The 15,944-nt window shown below is 33.9% G+C and overlaps 1 protein-coding gene across 6 annotated transcripts in view; it reads right to left on the reverse strand.

The window, feature by feature from the left end:
- Nucleotides 1-15,944, reverse strand: part of ANKRD17 (ankyrin repeat domain 17) — a 158,680-nt gene that overhangs the window by 34,174 nt on the left and 108,562 nt on the right. For all 6 annotated transcript variants that reach the window (XM_027597690.2, XM_027597687.2, XM_027597685.2 and 3 more), the window contains 6 exons: nucleotides 9,348-9,459; nucleotides 9,054-9,199; nucleotides 4,920-5,062; nucleotides 4,144-4,357; nucleotides 3,461-3,636; nucleotides 2,169-2,331 (listed from right to left, as the gene is read on the reverse strand). In XM_027597690.2, the coding sequence (XP_027453491.2) occupies nucleotides 2,169-2,331; nucleotides 3,461-3,636; nucleotides 4,144-4,357; nucleotides 4,920-5,062; nucleotides 9,054-9,199; nucleotides 9,348-9,459 (954 nt within the window). The remainder of the gene's footprint in view (nucleotides 1-2,168; nucleotides 2,332-3,460; nucleotides 3,637-4,143; nucleotides 4,358-4,919; nucleotides 5,063-9,053; nucleotides 9,200-9,347; nucleotides 9,460-15,944) is intronic.

Raw genomic sequence — 15,944 nt, forward strand, 5'->3', positions numbered from 1 at the left:
TTATCTAAGATTACTTTGCCATCAGTGCCACAAAATAAAGTCTTAATTAGATATTATCTGCACTGTAAATGAAAAAGAGACAGACTTTGGTTCTGATAAGTTAAATCTACACTGTTCATTTTCATCCCATCCTCCAAGTAGTACAGAATAACCTGATCTAAAATTCTAAACAACAATTAATAAAAAAACAATAAACCAAAAATGAGTATGAAGAAATGGGGGATATGTCTGAAAGAAAAAAAAAAAAAAAAACTTCATTTGTTTCTAGCTAACTCATAAGTGAGCATCCTAATTCTAAGCATTAAAATAGTAGAAATAACAATTTTGTTCTTTATTTCAGATAAAAATTGAATGTACAGTACTGTACTAGAAGCGTAAAACATGAGCTATGATTATATTATTCACAGTTCACTAAGCTCAAAATCCTTACACTATTATTCTCTGAACACAACACCTACAAATTAGCCAGTCTGGTTAAACAGACTGTGTCTAGTATATTTCTCTACCTCTTCCTTTCCACCACCTACATCTTTTTAAATTATTCCTATCTTTTAATGAATAGTTCAATGCCATTTGCATCATTTCTTGCTCTCTCGCCAACACTTCTACAGTATTTAAATTATACGGGACACCTCACACAGTTACCTGAGTTTGTGTGTGGATCTTACCTCCCCAATTAAATTCTACATTTCTTAAAAAGTGCAAGTGCTGCACTCTGTACAATGTAATATCCCAACCATTACAGTTGCACATGGTAAGGTACTAAAAAAATAATGGAATAAATACAAAAGAATATAAAAGATGAATATTGTTCTTAAGGAACTAAGTCTATTTGGAAAGATAAGATATATGCATATTAGAGTAATAACAAGATAATTTTAGTCAAAATGAATTACAGAAATAACATTGCAGAACTTCTACAACTTTTAGGTGATTAAGTATCTTACTGGGAGCTGAAATAGGATTAGAAGAGTTTCTACAGAAGGGGAGATTTAAACTATGCCCAAAGAATGAGTAACTCTGGAAATGAGGAAAGACATGAGTATTTCTGAGATGTGAACAAAGGTGATGTGAGAGACAGCAACAATGGAAAGACCAAGCAAGGAGAAGACTCTCCACATCAGGGACTCATAATGGGAGATGAGCTTGAAGAGCACTAGCTTTATGGTGGCTGTGAATAACAAACTAAGATTGGATTTCAAAGGATGACAAAAAAGGAAAAGGTTCCAGAAGAGGATACTAACATAGTGGAGAGGTTAGGAAGATTAACTTGATAACGATATGTTAGCTTGCTTGGAGAAGAGGTAGATAGTCAATGATAAAGCATTAAGTTTGGTGGGGAAAAAAACACACAGAGAGTCAGTGTCTAGGTAGTCTAGAAAACCTAGGGAAGAGGTGGTATAAAGCACAGGAGCCAGAGAGAGAATTATAAGAGAAAAAGGAGAAAGATGATTTTTTGCAATTATATATTAAAAGTTTTCAATACAACAAATAATTTGTAAACTACCAAGGGATTTTACCTACCTGCCTCAAAATGACAAAGCTCAAAATTATAAACCCTAAAATAGTAACCCAGTTTTCCGAGTAACAAATTAAAACTGCATTTAAGAGACCAACCAAATCATTAAATGAAATTACTTATACACAGCTCTGTGCTATGCATTATAGGAAGAGAAACAAAGTTTCTCTTTCACAAAATTTATTTCTACTTCTGAATGCAGTTTGTTCGATTTTCAGTCATTTCAGAATACTGGTAGCTGGGTTTTCATTATTTAATTCTCTTATTCCTAGTAATTAAAGCAAATGATTATAAATAAAATCAATTTAAATTAATTTTTTCCCTGCTGTGCTAATACAAGAAAACATTCATCCATAAATAATAAGTTACTCTTAACTGGATTTACATTTTGTGAAAGATTAAGTTTGCAACTAGATTTTGAAAATACTTAGAACAACTTTTTACAAGTTTACTTAGCTTTATTTATCAATATCAATATTAATGGTTTTTCTGGGATACCTGTATCTACCTTTCAAGTGTTGCCATCAACACTGAAACACATCAGTGTTTATTTGCATATTATTTTACCACTTTCATAGTAATCACTAAACTATACACCTTCTAGCCTAAGTGAAAAACATTCAAGTGAATGAGGATGAAAGACTTCTACCTTCCTAAATGCTGCCATAAGAGGAGTTATCTTGCGGTTGTCTGCTGCATCCACATCTGCACCTGCTTGCACCAGTAACTGAACCACATCAAGATGTCCACCATTTGCTGCTAGCCACAATGGAGTGTTCCCCTTCTTGTTACGTACATCAATGTGAGCTCCCCTAAATGAATGACACAGATGTCATTGTTTAAAATGAAACAGAATGACAGAAATAATAAAAATCTAAACTATAAAATTATGAAAAATAATCTATGAAAATTAAAAATTATAATATTGAGGGACTAAAATACATCTTCTCTCAAAATTACAAAGAATTTTTAATCATCAAATTTAAAAGTCATCAACTAAAAAATAATCATATACTAGTAATTGCTTTTCTTATTTTAAAAATAATGACTGCATAATTCTGAGTTTCAATCCTGAGAAAATGTGAATTTTATTTAGTAAAAAATAAAAGATCAAAGTACATCCTGTTAATAGCATAATCAATACATTAAATAAACAGTATGCAAGAGACATAAACAGTATCCTACGAGGCACTTGTATCTATTTCATATTACTTGTATGCATGTATTTGTATTATGTGGCTTTGGAAAAGAATGAATCTAAAAATAACATGCAGGTTTAGCACACAGTGGGCATCATGGTAAGTAAGACTCAAGGTGAATAAGAGGTGATAGGAGCCACTACTAAATACTACTGCTTAGGACACTATGCAAATGTCTTCAAGACTGTTAAAGTAGGAAATCCAAGTACGCAGACAAGCATCTCTGGAAGACTGGCAGGCAACTTCTAAGTGACTGAAAGCGGGAATTCTCCTGGATTCTTTCTGATACCTTGAACAGTTCCAAAACTGTCACTTAAAAGCCCTGTTATTTAACCAAACAAAAAACAAGAAAATCAACAATAAACCTTAGACTGCTGCTAGGCTTTTAAGATTTCAAGTGATACTCTTTTTCGAAAACTCAAACTCTGTGGGAGATGTGAATACGGAGGACAACAGCTGGATGTTCAAATAGCTTATTATAGTGCTTTAAAAGTATATACACACCCAAGAAAAGAAGAAAAGAAGTATTTTTAGGTTGCACTGAAATAAATCAGACAATGTAGCATAGCTCTGGATAGGTGGGAAATAACAGAAGTAGGTCTAAAAAATAAAACAAAACATGCACTTGTAGTTTATAGAGGAAGTAATTACATTTGATTTTTTAATAGTACAATATGACCAGAGAGAACAGAAATCACTAGTAACACCACAGTCACGTATGAAGAGTATGGTAACATCATACCTGCCAATGAGAAGCTCACAGAATTTATAATGCCCTTTATCTGCTGCTATGGTTAAAGCTGTATCTCTCGAAGAGGGCACTGGAGGGGCATTAACATCAGCACCTTTATCCAAAAGAACTCGGCCCACCTCTGCATATCCACCAGAGGCAGCTTCCATTAGTGGTGTGAGGCCAGTCTAGGTTTAGTGAAAACAACAACAACAACAACAACAACAACAACAACACATAAGAGACTGAAAGAGCTAAAATGTTTAAAGAACAATCTGGGGAGCAACATGATACAGTTGTTGCAAAGATTGACAACTAAATTTCAGCACTGAAACCACTAGCCTGAGTTACAGTGTGATCTACTGAACGATATTCTATGCAATGCCAATTTATTGTGAAAAAAAATTGTCTAAGATGCAAGCACTTGGCATATAACTGGTGCTAATAAATGTTTCCTCTCTTCTTTCCTAATAGTACATATTTTCTAGCTGATAACCCTAATGTCATTATTACCTATAAAGATTTATTGTTGAGGTATTTTCAAGAGTGAGTGCTTGTACACAGAATGATTTCTGATTAAATACATGTAAGATAAATGTTCCTAGAAAATAATAAAATATAATTAGCATAATGCTACTGTACACCTTAAATATTGAAGCAATAAATCCATGTATAAATCTCAGACTTTTTCTTACCTTAGCTCTGTGTTCCACATTTGCTTTTCTATCAAGCAGAAGACTAACCACTTCAGTTCTTCCTTGGAAGCAGGCTAAGGTAAGGGCAGTGTTCCGATTGGTTTCTATTTGAGCATTTATGTCAGAGCCCATGTCTAACAGGAGCTTAACAGCAGCTGTGTGCCCATTCATAGCTGCTAACATCAGAGGAGAAATGCCCAATTTGCTACCAGTTCTGGGGGTGGAGGTATGGGGAGAACAAAGGGAAAGAATAAAAATTTTAAATGTCCCAGAAAAATTGGATGAACTCTAGAGAATTCTATTTCAGGATTTATTTAAGATTCTTTGTTTTACAGGATTATTTAAAATAATAATTTTTCTCAGCCCTAGTAAGTCTATGAGATACTACCAAGACTCCATTAGAAATCTTTTACCACCTTAGAACTAGAATACTTTCTGTATCTCATTCAACATAATGACTTGGGCGGAAAAGTGATTATTAAATGATTAAGTTATTATTAAGATGAATTTTCCATCCTAAAGCATATACTTGCTTAATAAAAACTCCTAAGAAAACTGTGTTTACTCTTAGTACCATTAGAAATAGAGTAAGTGATGTTTTTTCAAGTTTATATCAATAGTTTTAAATACTTAAAATTAATCTTAATCTCCAACAATTTGGATTCTAAATTTGTAATGAAGGCATTTCCTAAATATGGCATTAAATATATAAGTGTTCTACAAATAGCTTTATCATAACACTCTTAAGGGGCTTATAGAGAGAGAATAAAACTTGCCTAGAATTAATCTCAGCTCCTGCATTTAGTAATATTTTGATAATGTTCACATAGCCACCAGAAGCAGCCAGGCTTAGAGGTGTATAATCAGAAACATTCCTGTGCTCTTTGTTCGCCCCTCGAGCTAACAATAGCTCCACCACCTGAAAAGAAAAGAGGAAAAGTTGTGTTTTCTTATGGTGAAACAATTTGCAAGGTGTGCATTTCTGATTTATTTTTCTGATATATTGTAGAAGAAAAAAAAGAGGAAAGTCTTTTTTTGATCCTTTGCACAAAATTGGCCTCAAATGATACCAATAGGTCTTAGAAGCAACAGAAAGCTAGCTTCTCAATTAATATCCATTTTGGAATTTGCTAAAATGACACGGTGTGTTCATGCAAGGTCTGGATCTCAGATCTGCTGGATCTCAGTGTGTTGTTGTACAATGCTATTTTTTAAATTACTATTTCTGTTACTGTATCACATAGTGGTAAAATAAGAGTTTTTCATTTACATATGTAAATGTCTTTATGAATTTTTTTTAAGATTTTGTAAGCCTGAACTTACAACCCTGAGATCAAGAGTCTCATGCTCTAGCAACTGAGCCAGCCAGGTGCCCCTCTTTAAAATATTTTTTTAAATTTATAATCAATAGCTAAATGTTTAAAAACGTGAAATAAAGCTAACGCTTATTTTTTCCCCAACATTTTATTACAAAAATTTCTAAACATTCAGAAAAGTTTAAGAAATTTACATATACTCACTACCTAGAATCTACCATTAATATTCCACTACACTTATTTTATCATTATCTATTTGTCCGTTTTTTTGATACATTTCATTTCAAAGTAAATTGTAGACAGCTGCAATTTTCCTTAAAATACATCAGCATATGTATCATTATCTAGAATATTACTTGTTTTCAAATTTTGGGGGTAAAATTTGTAACTTACAGCAAACGCTCAAAACTTAAGTGTACATTTACTGAGTACTGACAAATGCATACAGCTAATGTAACCTAAATCCCTGTTATCTACTCATGCCCCTTTCCCAGTTAATCCCTCCTATAGACTAGTTTTATCTATCTTAGATCTTCATATAGATGAAATCAGTGTTTGAGAGTCCTTTCTGTGTATTGTGTAGCATTCCATTATATGAATATACAACAGTTTATTCTCCTACTGATGAACACCTTTGAAGTCCCTAGTTTTTGGCAATTTTGAATAAAGTTGGTGTTCTTTCAGAAATATATTTTCACTGCTCATGTGTTCTACCTAGTAGAATTTCTGGATGTATGTTTAGTTTTATAAGAAACTGCCAGACCTTTTCCAAAAGCGGTTGTACCATTTACACTCCCACAAATAATAAGTCCTGGTTGCTCCACATCCTTGGCAAGATTGGTATTGCCAGTCTTTATCATTTTAGCCATTGTAGTTGGGTGTGTGGTGGTAACCCACTGGGGTCTTAATTTGCATTCCCTGATAGCTAAAAAATATTTACCATTTATTGAAGTACTTACTGGCATCTTTTGTCCATTATGCCATTTAATGCACAAAACAACTCTTTGACACAGGTACTAGTATTTTCACCTTCATTTTACAAATGAGGCAAAGAAAAGTTAAAGATTACCCAAGATCGCAGCTCTTACCTTTCTCTTAGTACTAGTAAAATATCCTAAAATACTAACTGGGAAATAACAAATAATGTTAATGAACAGTGCTTTGTCTTAACATGTAAGCTGAAACTTTACTCATTTGAATAAAGCTATGACCAATTTTAGATTATGACTTTTGTCCATCACTTTTTTGCTCTTAGAGCCACTAACGCTAGGTGGCTTATGCTACAAGGTTATAAAAACAAGACCAAAAAATGGCATTATGCTGTTTTATTTTACAGAGTCCCTTAAGCAAGAAAGTAAAAAACCGTAATCAAATTTCTAAAGTTATTAATTCTATTATGCAAAGATAACTGACTTTAGTTATCTCTCAAAGGGAATGGTCTATTCCCAGAAAGTAATAAACACTCAATATAAATTAGTTTGTGACTTTACAGTAAAATAAGTTTCCACTGTTTAATTACTTCAAAATACTTAACTGTTCCAATGACACCAAATCAAAGCAAGAGTGTTATAGGCAAAATTATTACCCTAAAAGATTTCTATATCTGTTACAACCTCATTTGTTACATTTTAATAAGAATATATAAAGATTATAGTATGCTATAGGTTTTAATATTGCTTTGAGAGGAAGGAAATCAAATGATCTTTTTAATTCAACATTGAAAAATTTCTTATCTTATATAAAGAATTATTTCAAGCTATATAATGACTGAAAATTTCAGTTAAATCAAAATTTTACTTTCATTATATTCTAAAACTGAAGCATTTATATTTCCAACTAAGTTTTTCAATTTAATGTTATTATTAATTGTAAAAAGTTCTGCCATAACATTTCAATTTGAGATTAATGGGGATCTCTACATTGTCTAATGTGGCAAGATTATTTATCAATTCAAGTAGCTTATTTTTTTCTATCTTACTTCCTATCATTTGGGTTAAAATTCTTTTAATATCCAATCACCTCTACTGTGAAATACAGGGGGAAAAAACATGATACAAATGTATTCACATTATCAACCAGAAGGAACAGCACAGTAGAGACAGGTTTTTTGTTGTCTCCTATGCAGAACATCTGTAGAAACATGTACATCTAATTGTCCACACATATAATTATCTACTCCAAATATAAAGGAACAAAAATCATACATTTAAAAATTATAAATCGGCCAAAGCAAAAATTTTATAAAAAACAAAAAACAAAAAACTGTATTATCACTAGGTTCCAATTCTTTTTAATCCACAAGATAAAGGATCACTTTCTATCCATGTACCATTTTATTAGATTTTCCATTCTTTCTGTGTAAGAATTATTCTCTCTCTTAAAGAACTTTTATCTTCTATTTTACTAAAAAACTCTAGTGGGTTTAGCTGATTCGAGTTCAATATAACCTGATGTGATATGATAGGCAAAGGACGGGGGGGGGGGGGTGCAGTTTAAGATGCACAAACAGGGAGGTAAAAATCTACCACTTCAGTGGCCAGAATAATTTAGAAATAATACTTCAGGAGGGATATGGACATAATGGGTAAAACAGCCAGGTGAGGGATTTGGAAAAGGTATCTTCAAGCTAACAATCAAGACAGGACACACTTTTAGAGAATAGGTAACTGGCAGATACAGACTCAAGTATCTGTAGATACAAGAGGGTATAAACCTCTTTCCATTAATTCAAAGAATAGAATTAAGAATAGTGGGGAAACTTAGGGAAGGCATAACTCAGGCTTGATAAACAGGAAACCTCTGTAACAGGATGGTGAAAAGAAAGCAAGACATTATTAAGCTGAGTAAGAAACTGACCTGCATGATCTAGGGTACTTCTTAAGTCTAAGATTCAACAACTCCCTAACTGAGAAGTTGTCAGTCCATAGAGACAGCACAACCGGCTAATCAAAATCCTTACAACCGGATTTAAAAAACGGATTTAAAAAATTAGGTTGTCCAGCTGATCATTAAATTCCACAAAAAGACACACATGGGTATAAAGCTATAACTTCTTGGGCCTATACCGGATCACACCGGCTGTTCTACCCTACTTAAAAAATGAAAAGGTCATATAATCTTATCTGAGAATCTTTCTACCAGAGTTGAGAAGGAGTGGGGGGAAAATGAAAAGAACAACTAAAAACTGAATGCTCTTAATTCCCTACTAATCTTATAGATAGAGAGCAACAGAGGCTGAGCTTAAGTACCTTTCACACCAGGTACTCTGGGATAGGAAAAGATGAGTGACTATAGGCCCTGCTTATCAGGAGTTTACGGATTTGATTTGGAATGGCTTAATCACTCCCTTAGTCTGAATGCAACACACAGGGATTCCCATGGCAGGTACTACTTTTAGATGAACATAATAATGTTTAAAAATGACTTTGCAGACATGATGGCTTATGCTAACAAAATACTTGAAATTATTACCATTAGCAAAAAAAGTTACTGTGATAAATCCAGATGTCAATCCATTATTCCCATCAAATCATTTAAGTTAAAATATATATTTGCTAAACAGATGGACAAATATTTCACTGGGGAAAATGTTACCTCCTGTCTTCCCCCGGAACAAGCCAAAGATAGTGGTGTGTCCTTGGTTCTTTCTGACTGGGCTTCAATGTCTGCACCATTGTCCAGCAATATTTCCACAACACCAACATGACCAGCTGTGGCAGCCAAGATAAGTGGAGTAAAACCTGGAAAAAAATAATGATCTTCTTACTACATGCGAAGCAAAAAAAACCCACTGTTTTTCATTATATCTATCACAATAGGGCTGGAAGTAGTATTTCTTCACAGAACACAAATATTCCAGAAAAAAAAATTAACAAACCTAAGCCCTACCTTTCTTGTCTCGGTGCTCAATACTAGCTCCTCTCTCTAGCAGTGTTTGTACCAGCTCCTCATGACCACCAGCACAGGCCAGTGTTAGCGCCGTATCATGATTACTTTCAGTCTATAAAAAATTAATTTTTGATTAGGTTAATTTTAAAATAACAGATTACATAATATATACTTATACCAAATACAGACACAGATGTACCATTCTACTGTATCAAACATTTGGATATTAAGTTGTTTTTTTCCATCAGTGGCTAACTTGTGATTTTGTAAAGGCTATAAAATAACATTTGAACTTTATGGGCAATTCTTAAGCATGAAGGAAAGAAAGTATGATTTTCAACCATATGCTATTTACAACTACATGATTAAAAGAAATAGCGTTGGACTCACTTTTGCTTCTAGCCATTAATGGAGTAGCACAGAAAAGATCTGTCTTCCTATCTCAAACAACCGAAAGGGACAAACTATTTGAAATGATGGTGTTTAGATAAGCAGTGCATGGCAGTGATCTCCAAGGGTAGAAAGGATTAAACTCAACTTAATCGCCTGGAGAGTTTCAAGGCTGCTGTGTGTAGAGAGGGTACCCAAATACAGCCTGGCAATCTCCCTGAGCTGGGAAAACAGAGTTCGGAGCGGTCCAGATGGCTGGAATTCATGGGGCGGACCACTGGAGAGGAAAGCACGACAGAGTACATATCTGCATTGGGTATTCAGCTGAGGCTTTCAGCTGAGTTCTGATCAGCACATGTGCATGAGGAAAATTATGAGAGGCCAAGGAGAGACCACCAGAAGGCATAACAACACTCAGAGCTTACACAGGGCCAGCAATAGTTTGGTTCCCACCAGCTAGAGTAGAGATACATCAAAACACACAGAACATCAAGTAAAATCCTCAGCAGTGGGGCCAAATTAGCTGTTCTAGGCCCACCTAACAGAGCCGAAAAGCAAGCCTTGATATGAAAAAAGGGCTTCCAAGTAACTTAACTGCAGTTGAGAACAAAGCCCCAAAATACTTAAAGGAAGAACAACAAAGAAAAATACGTAATATACAGAATATTTTGAAAAACAAAGACAATCATAACTGACACATGATGCTTTATATAAGATTTACCTCTGACTTCTGCTAATGATAGTAACCAATACTGGATTTACTGGCCATACTCTATTAATATAGTTTAAAATGCTTATTTCATGAACAAAGTCTTCACACTTAGTACTCTAAACTTGTGCTATTGAAGAAAGGTAACTACCAGCAATATGTGGCTATTGTACTAGAAATACAGCTATATATGTGATCACTCTAAGCTGTAAGTAGAACATACAGACTGAATTTTGAAGACCTTTAGTACGAAATAAAAATGTAAAATATCTCAGTAGTTTTTTGGTTTTATGGATTACATGTTTAAACAATAACATGGATATATGAAGCTAAATAAAATACATTCTTATAATGTATTTCACCTATTTTGTTTTGCTTTTTCTAATGTTACTAGACAATTTTAAATTTCATGTGTCTTGCATTATTTTTCTACTACACAACACTGTTCCAAGCTACTTTCCCCCATTTTTACATATACATCTCTATTACAATACTTATCACCAATCTTCCTTATGCTAACACTAGTATGTGCCTATCACTCTCAGAGAACTATAAATTCCTGGGAGGTAATGAACATGTCTTATTCATGTTTGCATTCTCCACCTGTAAGTGATGCTTTGTCTAGGAAACAATAAATGATAGTTAAGTTCAGTGAATGACAACGGCTATGCAGGGTCACAGATTCAAAGGCTATTACTAATAAAACATATGAAATATATTTATTGTGTTCATGTATTTATGTAATATTTATTATATTTATGTAATAAATACAGAAAGGAAAGGCATTTTCTCCCAGAAGGTCAATAACTCTAAAAACCAAACTCTATTATAAAAGATGAGTAACGAGACAAAAGGCAAAATTGATAGAGTCGAGAAATAAGAAAAAGCCTACTAGCCAGTGATGAAGAGGGAGACCGCAAAAGCTGCTCTGCAGAAGAGGCTGGCAGAGAGCAGAGCTACTGACTGCAGAGATCAGGGATGGCCACAAGGGAGAGATGCACCAACTACAACAATGAAGGACATGAATACTTAAATGAGTGACAGCTCTGACTGTCTAATAGTATTTGATCTTCACTTCAGGTTTATCAGGAAGGAATTATTATGCTTGATTTCAGAAAGAAAGAGACAAAGGCTTAGAGAAATAATCCTCTAGTGGTCATACAAGCTAATAACTGATAAGGACTGGCTTAAAAAAACCAAGGAGATCTTGGATAACAAAACCCTGCTTTCCCCATTACACCATAAAACAGTCCTAAGGCACAGCCAACTGAGGTCAATATAATGTTAAATCTATCTACCTTATATGCTTTCTATGTTAGTGACAATTAGAAAGTCAACTTTATGATGAAAAATCTGCTTTATGATGAAGTTTATTAGGTTTCTCAAAGTCTTCTGGGGGTTAAAGAGTAATTTAGGAAAGCAGTACCGAGAATGAAGAGACAAAATTTGAAAAAGATAAGCATGGAAGATTTTAGTGGATTAGTAAAATATTGGGTTTTTCCCCCCCCCATTATAAAACATCAGTTCAACTGACATTTATGAAGCACCTTTTATGTTCAAAGTACTCTGCGAGGTACTCCAGGGTTGACAAATATGAGTAAATGCAGTTCCTGTTCACTAGGAGCTTAGTGATTACAGCACAGGACAAATTTAGGCTCAAACTATGAAAGACATAGAAACAAGGTATTATGAGAATTGAATGAAAAATAATTAAAACTAAGAAAGAGGGCTTGTCAAATTCCTTGGGGAACTTAAGAGTAAGTAACTTCATTAACTAATATCTTATGATAATCTTCTAAGGACAATAATGAAAAAATTTAAAGATTCTGAAGTAAGGTTTCCACCTTCCTAATAAACACCTACATAATCCCCAAATGGTGAGAAACACTAACCTGATTTGCAATATTTCAAGAAACAAATTAACTGAAGCAGAAGTTTGGGTTAAAGTAACAATGGCTAACATGATATAGAATTAAAAAAAATGTGTTTTGAATATTATTAATCAAGGAAGTAATGATAACAATATAGGTGATGGCTTTCTGAAAGGTAACGTATCACTAAAGTCGTGTTATGTTATACTGGTTAACAAGCCACATACATTATCATATACCTATAACTAAAAGAAACCTGAAAGGGAGACTGATGCCCCAGAGATTTCTTAAGAGCTCATTCAGGTTTATATTCTAAAGAAAATTTCCATTTAGCCCATGATGCCATAAAATATACCATTTTTTACATGACAGATGTTGTTATGATGATTCTGGCTTATAAAAAATGTTAACATTATATTCAGTGTAAAAGTATTCTGTAAATTGACATGACTATTCAATTTTGTAAGACTGAAAAATAAGAAGGAATCATAAGACAGATGCAATATTAATGGAAAAAGCAACTTTTAATGAGCTGGAATGCAGGTGAAAAAACATACCTGAACTGCCTGTAAAAAACAATTACATCTAAGTAATTAATTTACTTCAAAAATCATTAGGACTTCAAGAGCTAACCAGTTTTTTAGACTTCCATAACCTTTATAATTCTAGACATCTCATTCTCTAAACATGTCAGAGGTCACATGTAAGATTCAAAAAAGATAAAAAAAAAAAGGACAGCATTTAGGGAGAATGAGAATAATAAGAATATTCAGTAAAATAGTAAATAACCTGCTTAAAACCTCACATAAACAATCAGAATGCATGCATTTTAAGTAGAATGCTTTAATGGCTGCATATTGCATATCACCATTAACTCATTTTTCCTGGTCTCTTCAATTTTTCTCATTAAAATATTGTGATTAAACTGTTCTCTGTATTGCAAAACCAACAAGGGAAAAATATCCAAATGGTATTTATACCATTAAAGGCAAAACATAATTTTACATACTTTCTAATTTCAGTCTTGGCATCTAAGTCAAATTTAATGCCTACCCTCTTTAAAAAATAATCATGGAGGGAGGGGGGTGGGGGAATGGGTTAGCCTGGTGATGGGTATTAAAGAGGGCATGTTCTGCGTGGAGCACTGGGTATTATGCACAAACAATGAATCATGGAACACTACATCAAAAACTAATGATGTAATGTATGGTGATTAACATAACAATAAAAAATTTAAAGAAAAAAGTAATCATAGATATATGTAATTGGAAAAAAGGTAAAATTGCATAATGCAATATTTATTTTTCTCTTTTTTGAAATGTACCAGAACCATTTATTCCAAGTTCAAGGAAAGCCTTTAGAAGTTTGTGAATAAAAAAGACAAGCAGTTCAGAAATACATGAAAAACATGTGATAAGAAAAAGGGAAGGAGGGGATGGGAACACAAGTTTTACACCCATGAACAGAACAACTGGTACTTTCTCACTTTTAGTGGCTGTTAGAGTCAATCAAAATCTCACACAAAATACAGAAAATACATAACTCACCAGTATTCAACTCTAACCTTCAGCCAGATTTACTGTTTCATACAAAACCAACAGTTCTTAAAAATCTGTAAATGATTACTAATTTCTATATGGAGAATACCCAGATATAAATTTCTTATACCATTCTAGCAAAATAAAAATTGGAGCTACGCTATTAAAAGATAGTAAAACAGTCTGAAATCATTCCTTCAAATTATCATTTATTGATGTTTCTTACAATAAATTTTGATAATGGTACAGTATATGGTATTAAAATATAATATATATAATAATATAAATATATTAAAAATATCTAGACAAGGGGCACCTGGCTAGCTCAGTCAGTAGAACATGCCACTCCTGATCTCAGGGTCGGGAGTTCAAGCCCCACACTGGGTACAGAACTTATTTAAAAAAAAAAAAAAAAAAAAGGATAAAAAAATACATCTAGACAAACTTGATTCAATAAAACCATTACATGAAAGGTAGAGAGCCTGTGGCACATATGTGCACACTGAAGGTAACTTCTAGTTATATTACATAAAATATGAAGAACCTTATAAAGAATACAAACTCTCATCTTCAGCATTCTTCAAGTTCCAGAAATTACACATGATTTCTGCCAATCCTTGTTAAAAATTAGTTTCTGCATATAAAGATCAATTAAAGAAGTTTAAAGTATGACCATTTTAAGAATCATTAGCATTTTTAAAAAGAGACACACTGAGGGTTTAAAAAAATTAACATTCCTTTTGTCCTTCTTTAAATTAAGATTTGATACAAATATGTGGTATGGCCAAGGAAACATGCTGAAAAGCCACAAAGATGAAAGACACACGATCCTTTGATCCTTCAATACCAAGTTCAACCCAGTTCTACAACGCTGTACCTTTATTGATTGATTGATTGATTGATTGAGGGGGGGAGGGAGAAAGTATGAGCGGGGGGAGGTGCAGAGGGAGAGGAAAAGAGAGAACCCTAAGCAGGCTCTGCGCCCAGCACAGAGCTCCACGTAGGACTCGATCTCACAACCCTGAGATCAAGAGTCGAATGCTCAACCAACTGAGCCACCCAGGCACCCCTATAATGCTATGTCATTATTAAATATAAATCACTGTGGTTCATCAAATGAATACTTCATAATTTTTTAAAAGGCTATAGAGTATGGTAGTTAAGGAGGGAGCCTTTAAAATCAGACCCACTGAAGTTTGACTCTCAACCCTCACTTCTTAGCTAAATGAAGTGATCTTTTAAGATTTCATTTAATTTGACAGACAGCGAGAGAGGGAACAAAGCAGAGGGAGTGGGACAGGGAGAAGCAGACCTCCCACCGAGCAGGGAGCCCGATGTGGGGCTCGATCCAGGACCCTGGGATCATGACCCGAGCCGAAGGTAGAAACTTAATGACTGAGCCACCCAGGCGCCCCGCTAAATGAAATGATCTTAAGCAAAATGTTTAATCTCTCTCTTAGCCTTGGTTTCTTCATCAGGGAAATGGGTATTTAAAAGTGGCTACTTCATATATGCGATCTGAAGATTAGACAATTCCTTAAAATTGCCCTTGACAATTTTAAGTGGTCAAAAAAAAGTCAGCACATACAACACAATGAAAATTTGGAAAGCAAGTAAGGATAGAAGTGATATTTCTTTTTCTTTCACAATATTACCAAGAAACACTTTAATGAAAAGGAAGCTTTATTTTCATAGGTTAAGAGTACACGGTCTTAATAGGTCACACACACACATCCTTCCTGAAATTCAGGTTTATAAAGAACTGATCATTTACAAAACAAAAAGTTTTATCATGTATACTGCCACCCTCCCCACCCCAGGTATTAATCAAAACACAAAACTAAACTGCAAACATTTCTCAGGCCTGAATAAGGCCATATACTCTACCTTGTTCAGCAGTCTTCTAAACTAAGCCTCTTAGCATTTCTTCAGGACAAAACACCAGCTATCCTCCCCTTTCCAACTTCATTCTGCCCTGAGATTACATGGTAAACTAATTTTTTTAAAAATTGGGATTTTGTTTTGTTTTGACTTAGTGCTGCAGACATAGACACACAGATTCACTACATGTTTCAGTCAGCAAGATGAG

The sequence above is a fragment of the Zalophus californianus genome, chromosome 2 (genome assembly GCF_009762305.2).
Source record: "Zalophus californianus isolate mZalCal1 chromosome 2, mZalCal1.pri.v2, whole genome shotgun sequence".
Lineage (NCBI taxonomy): Eukaryota > Metazoa > Chordata > Mammalia > Carnivora > Otariidae > Zalophus > Zalophus californianus.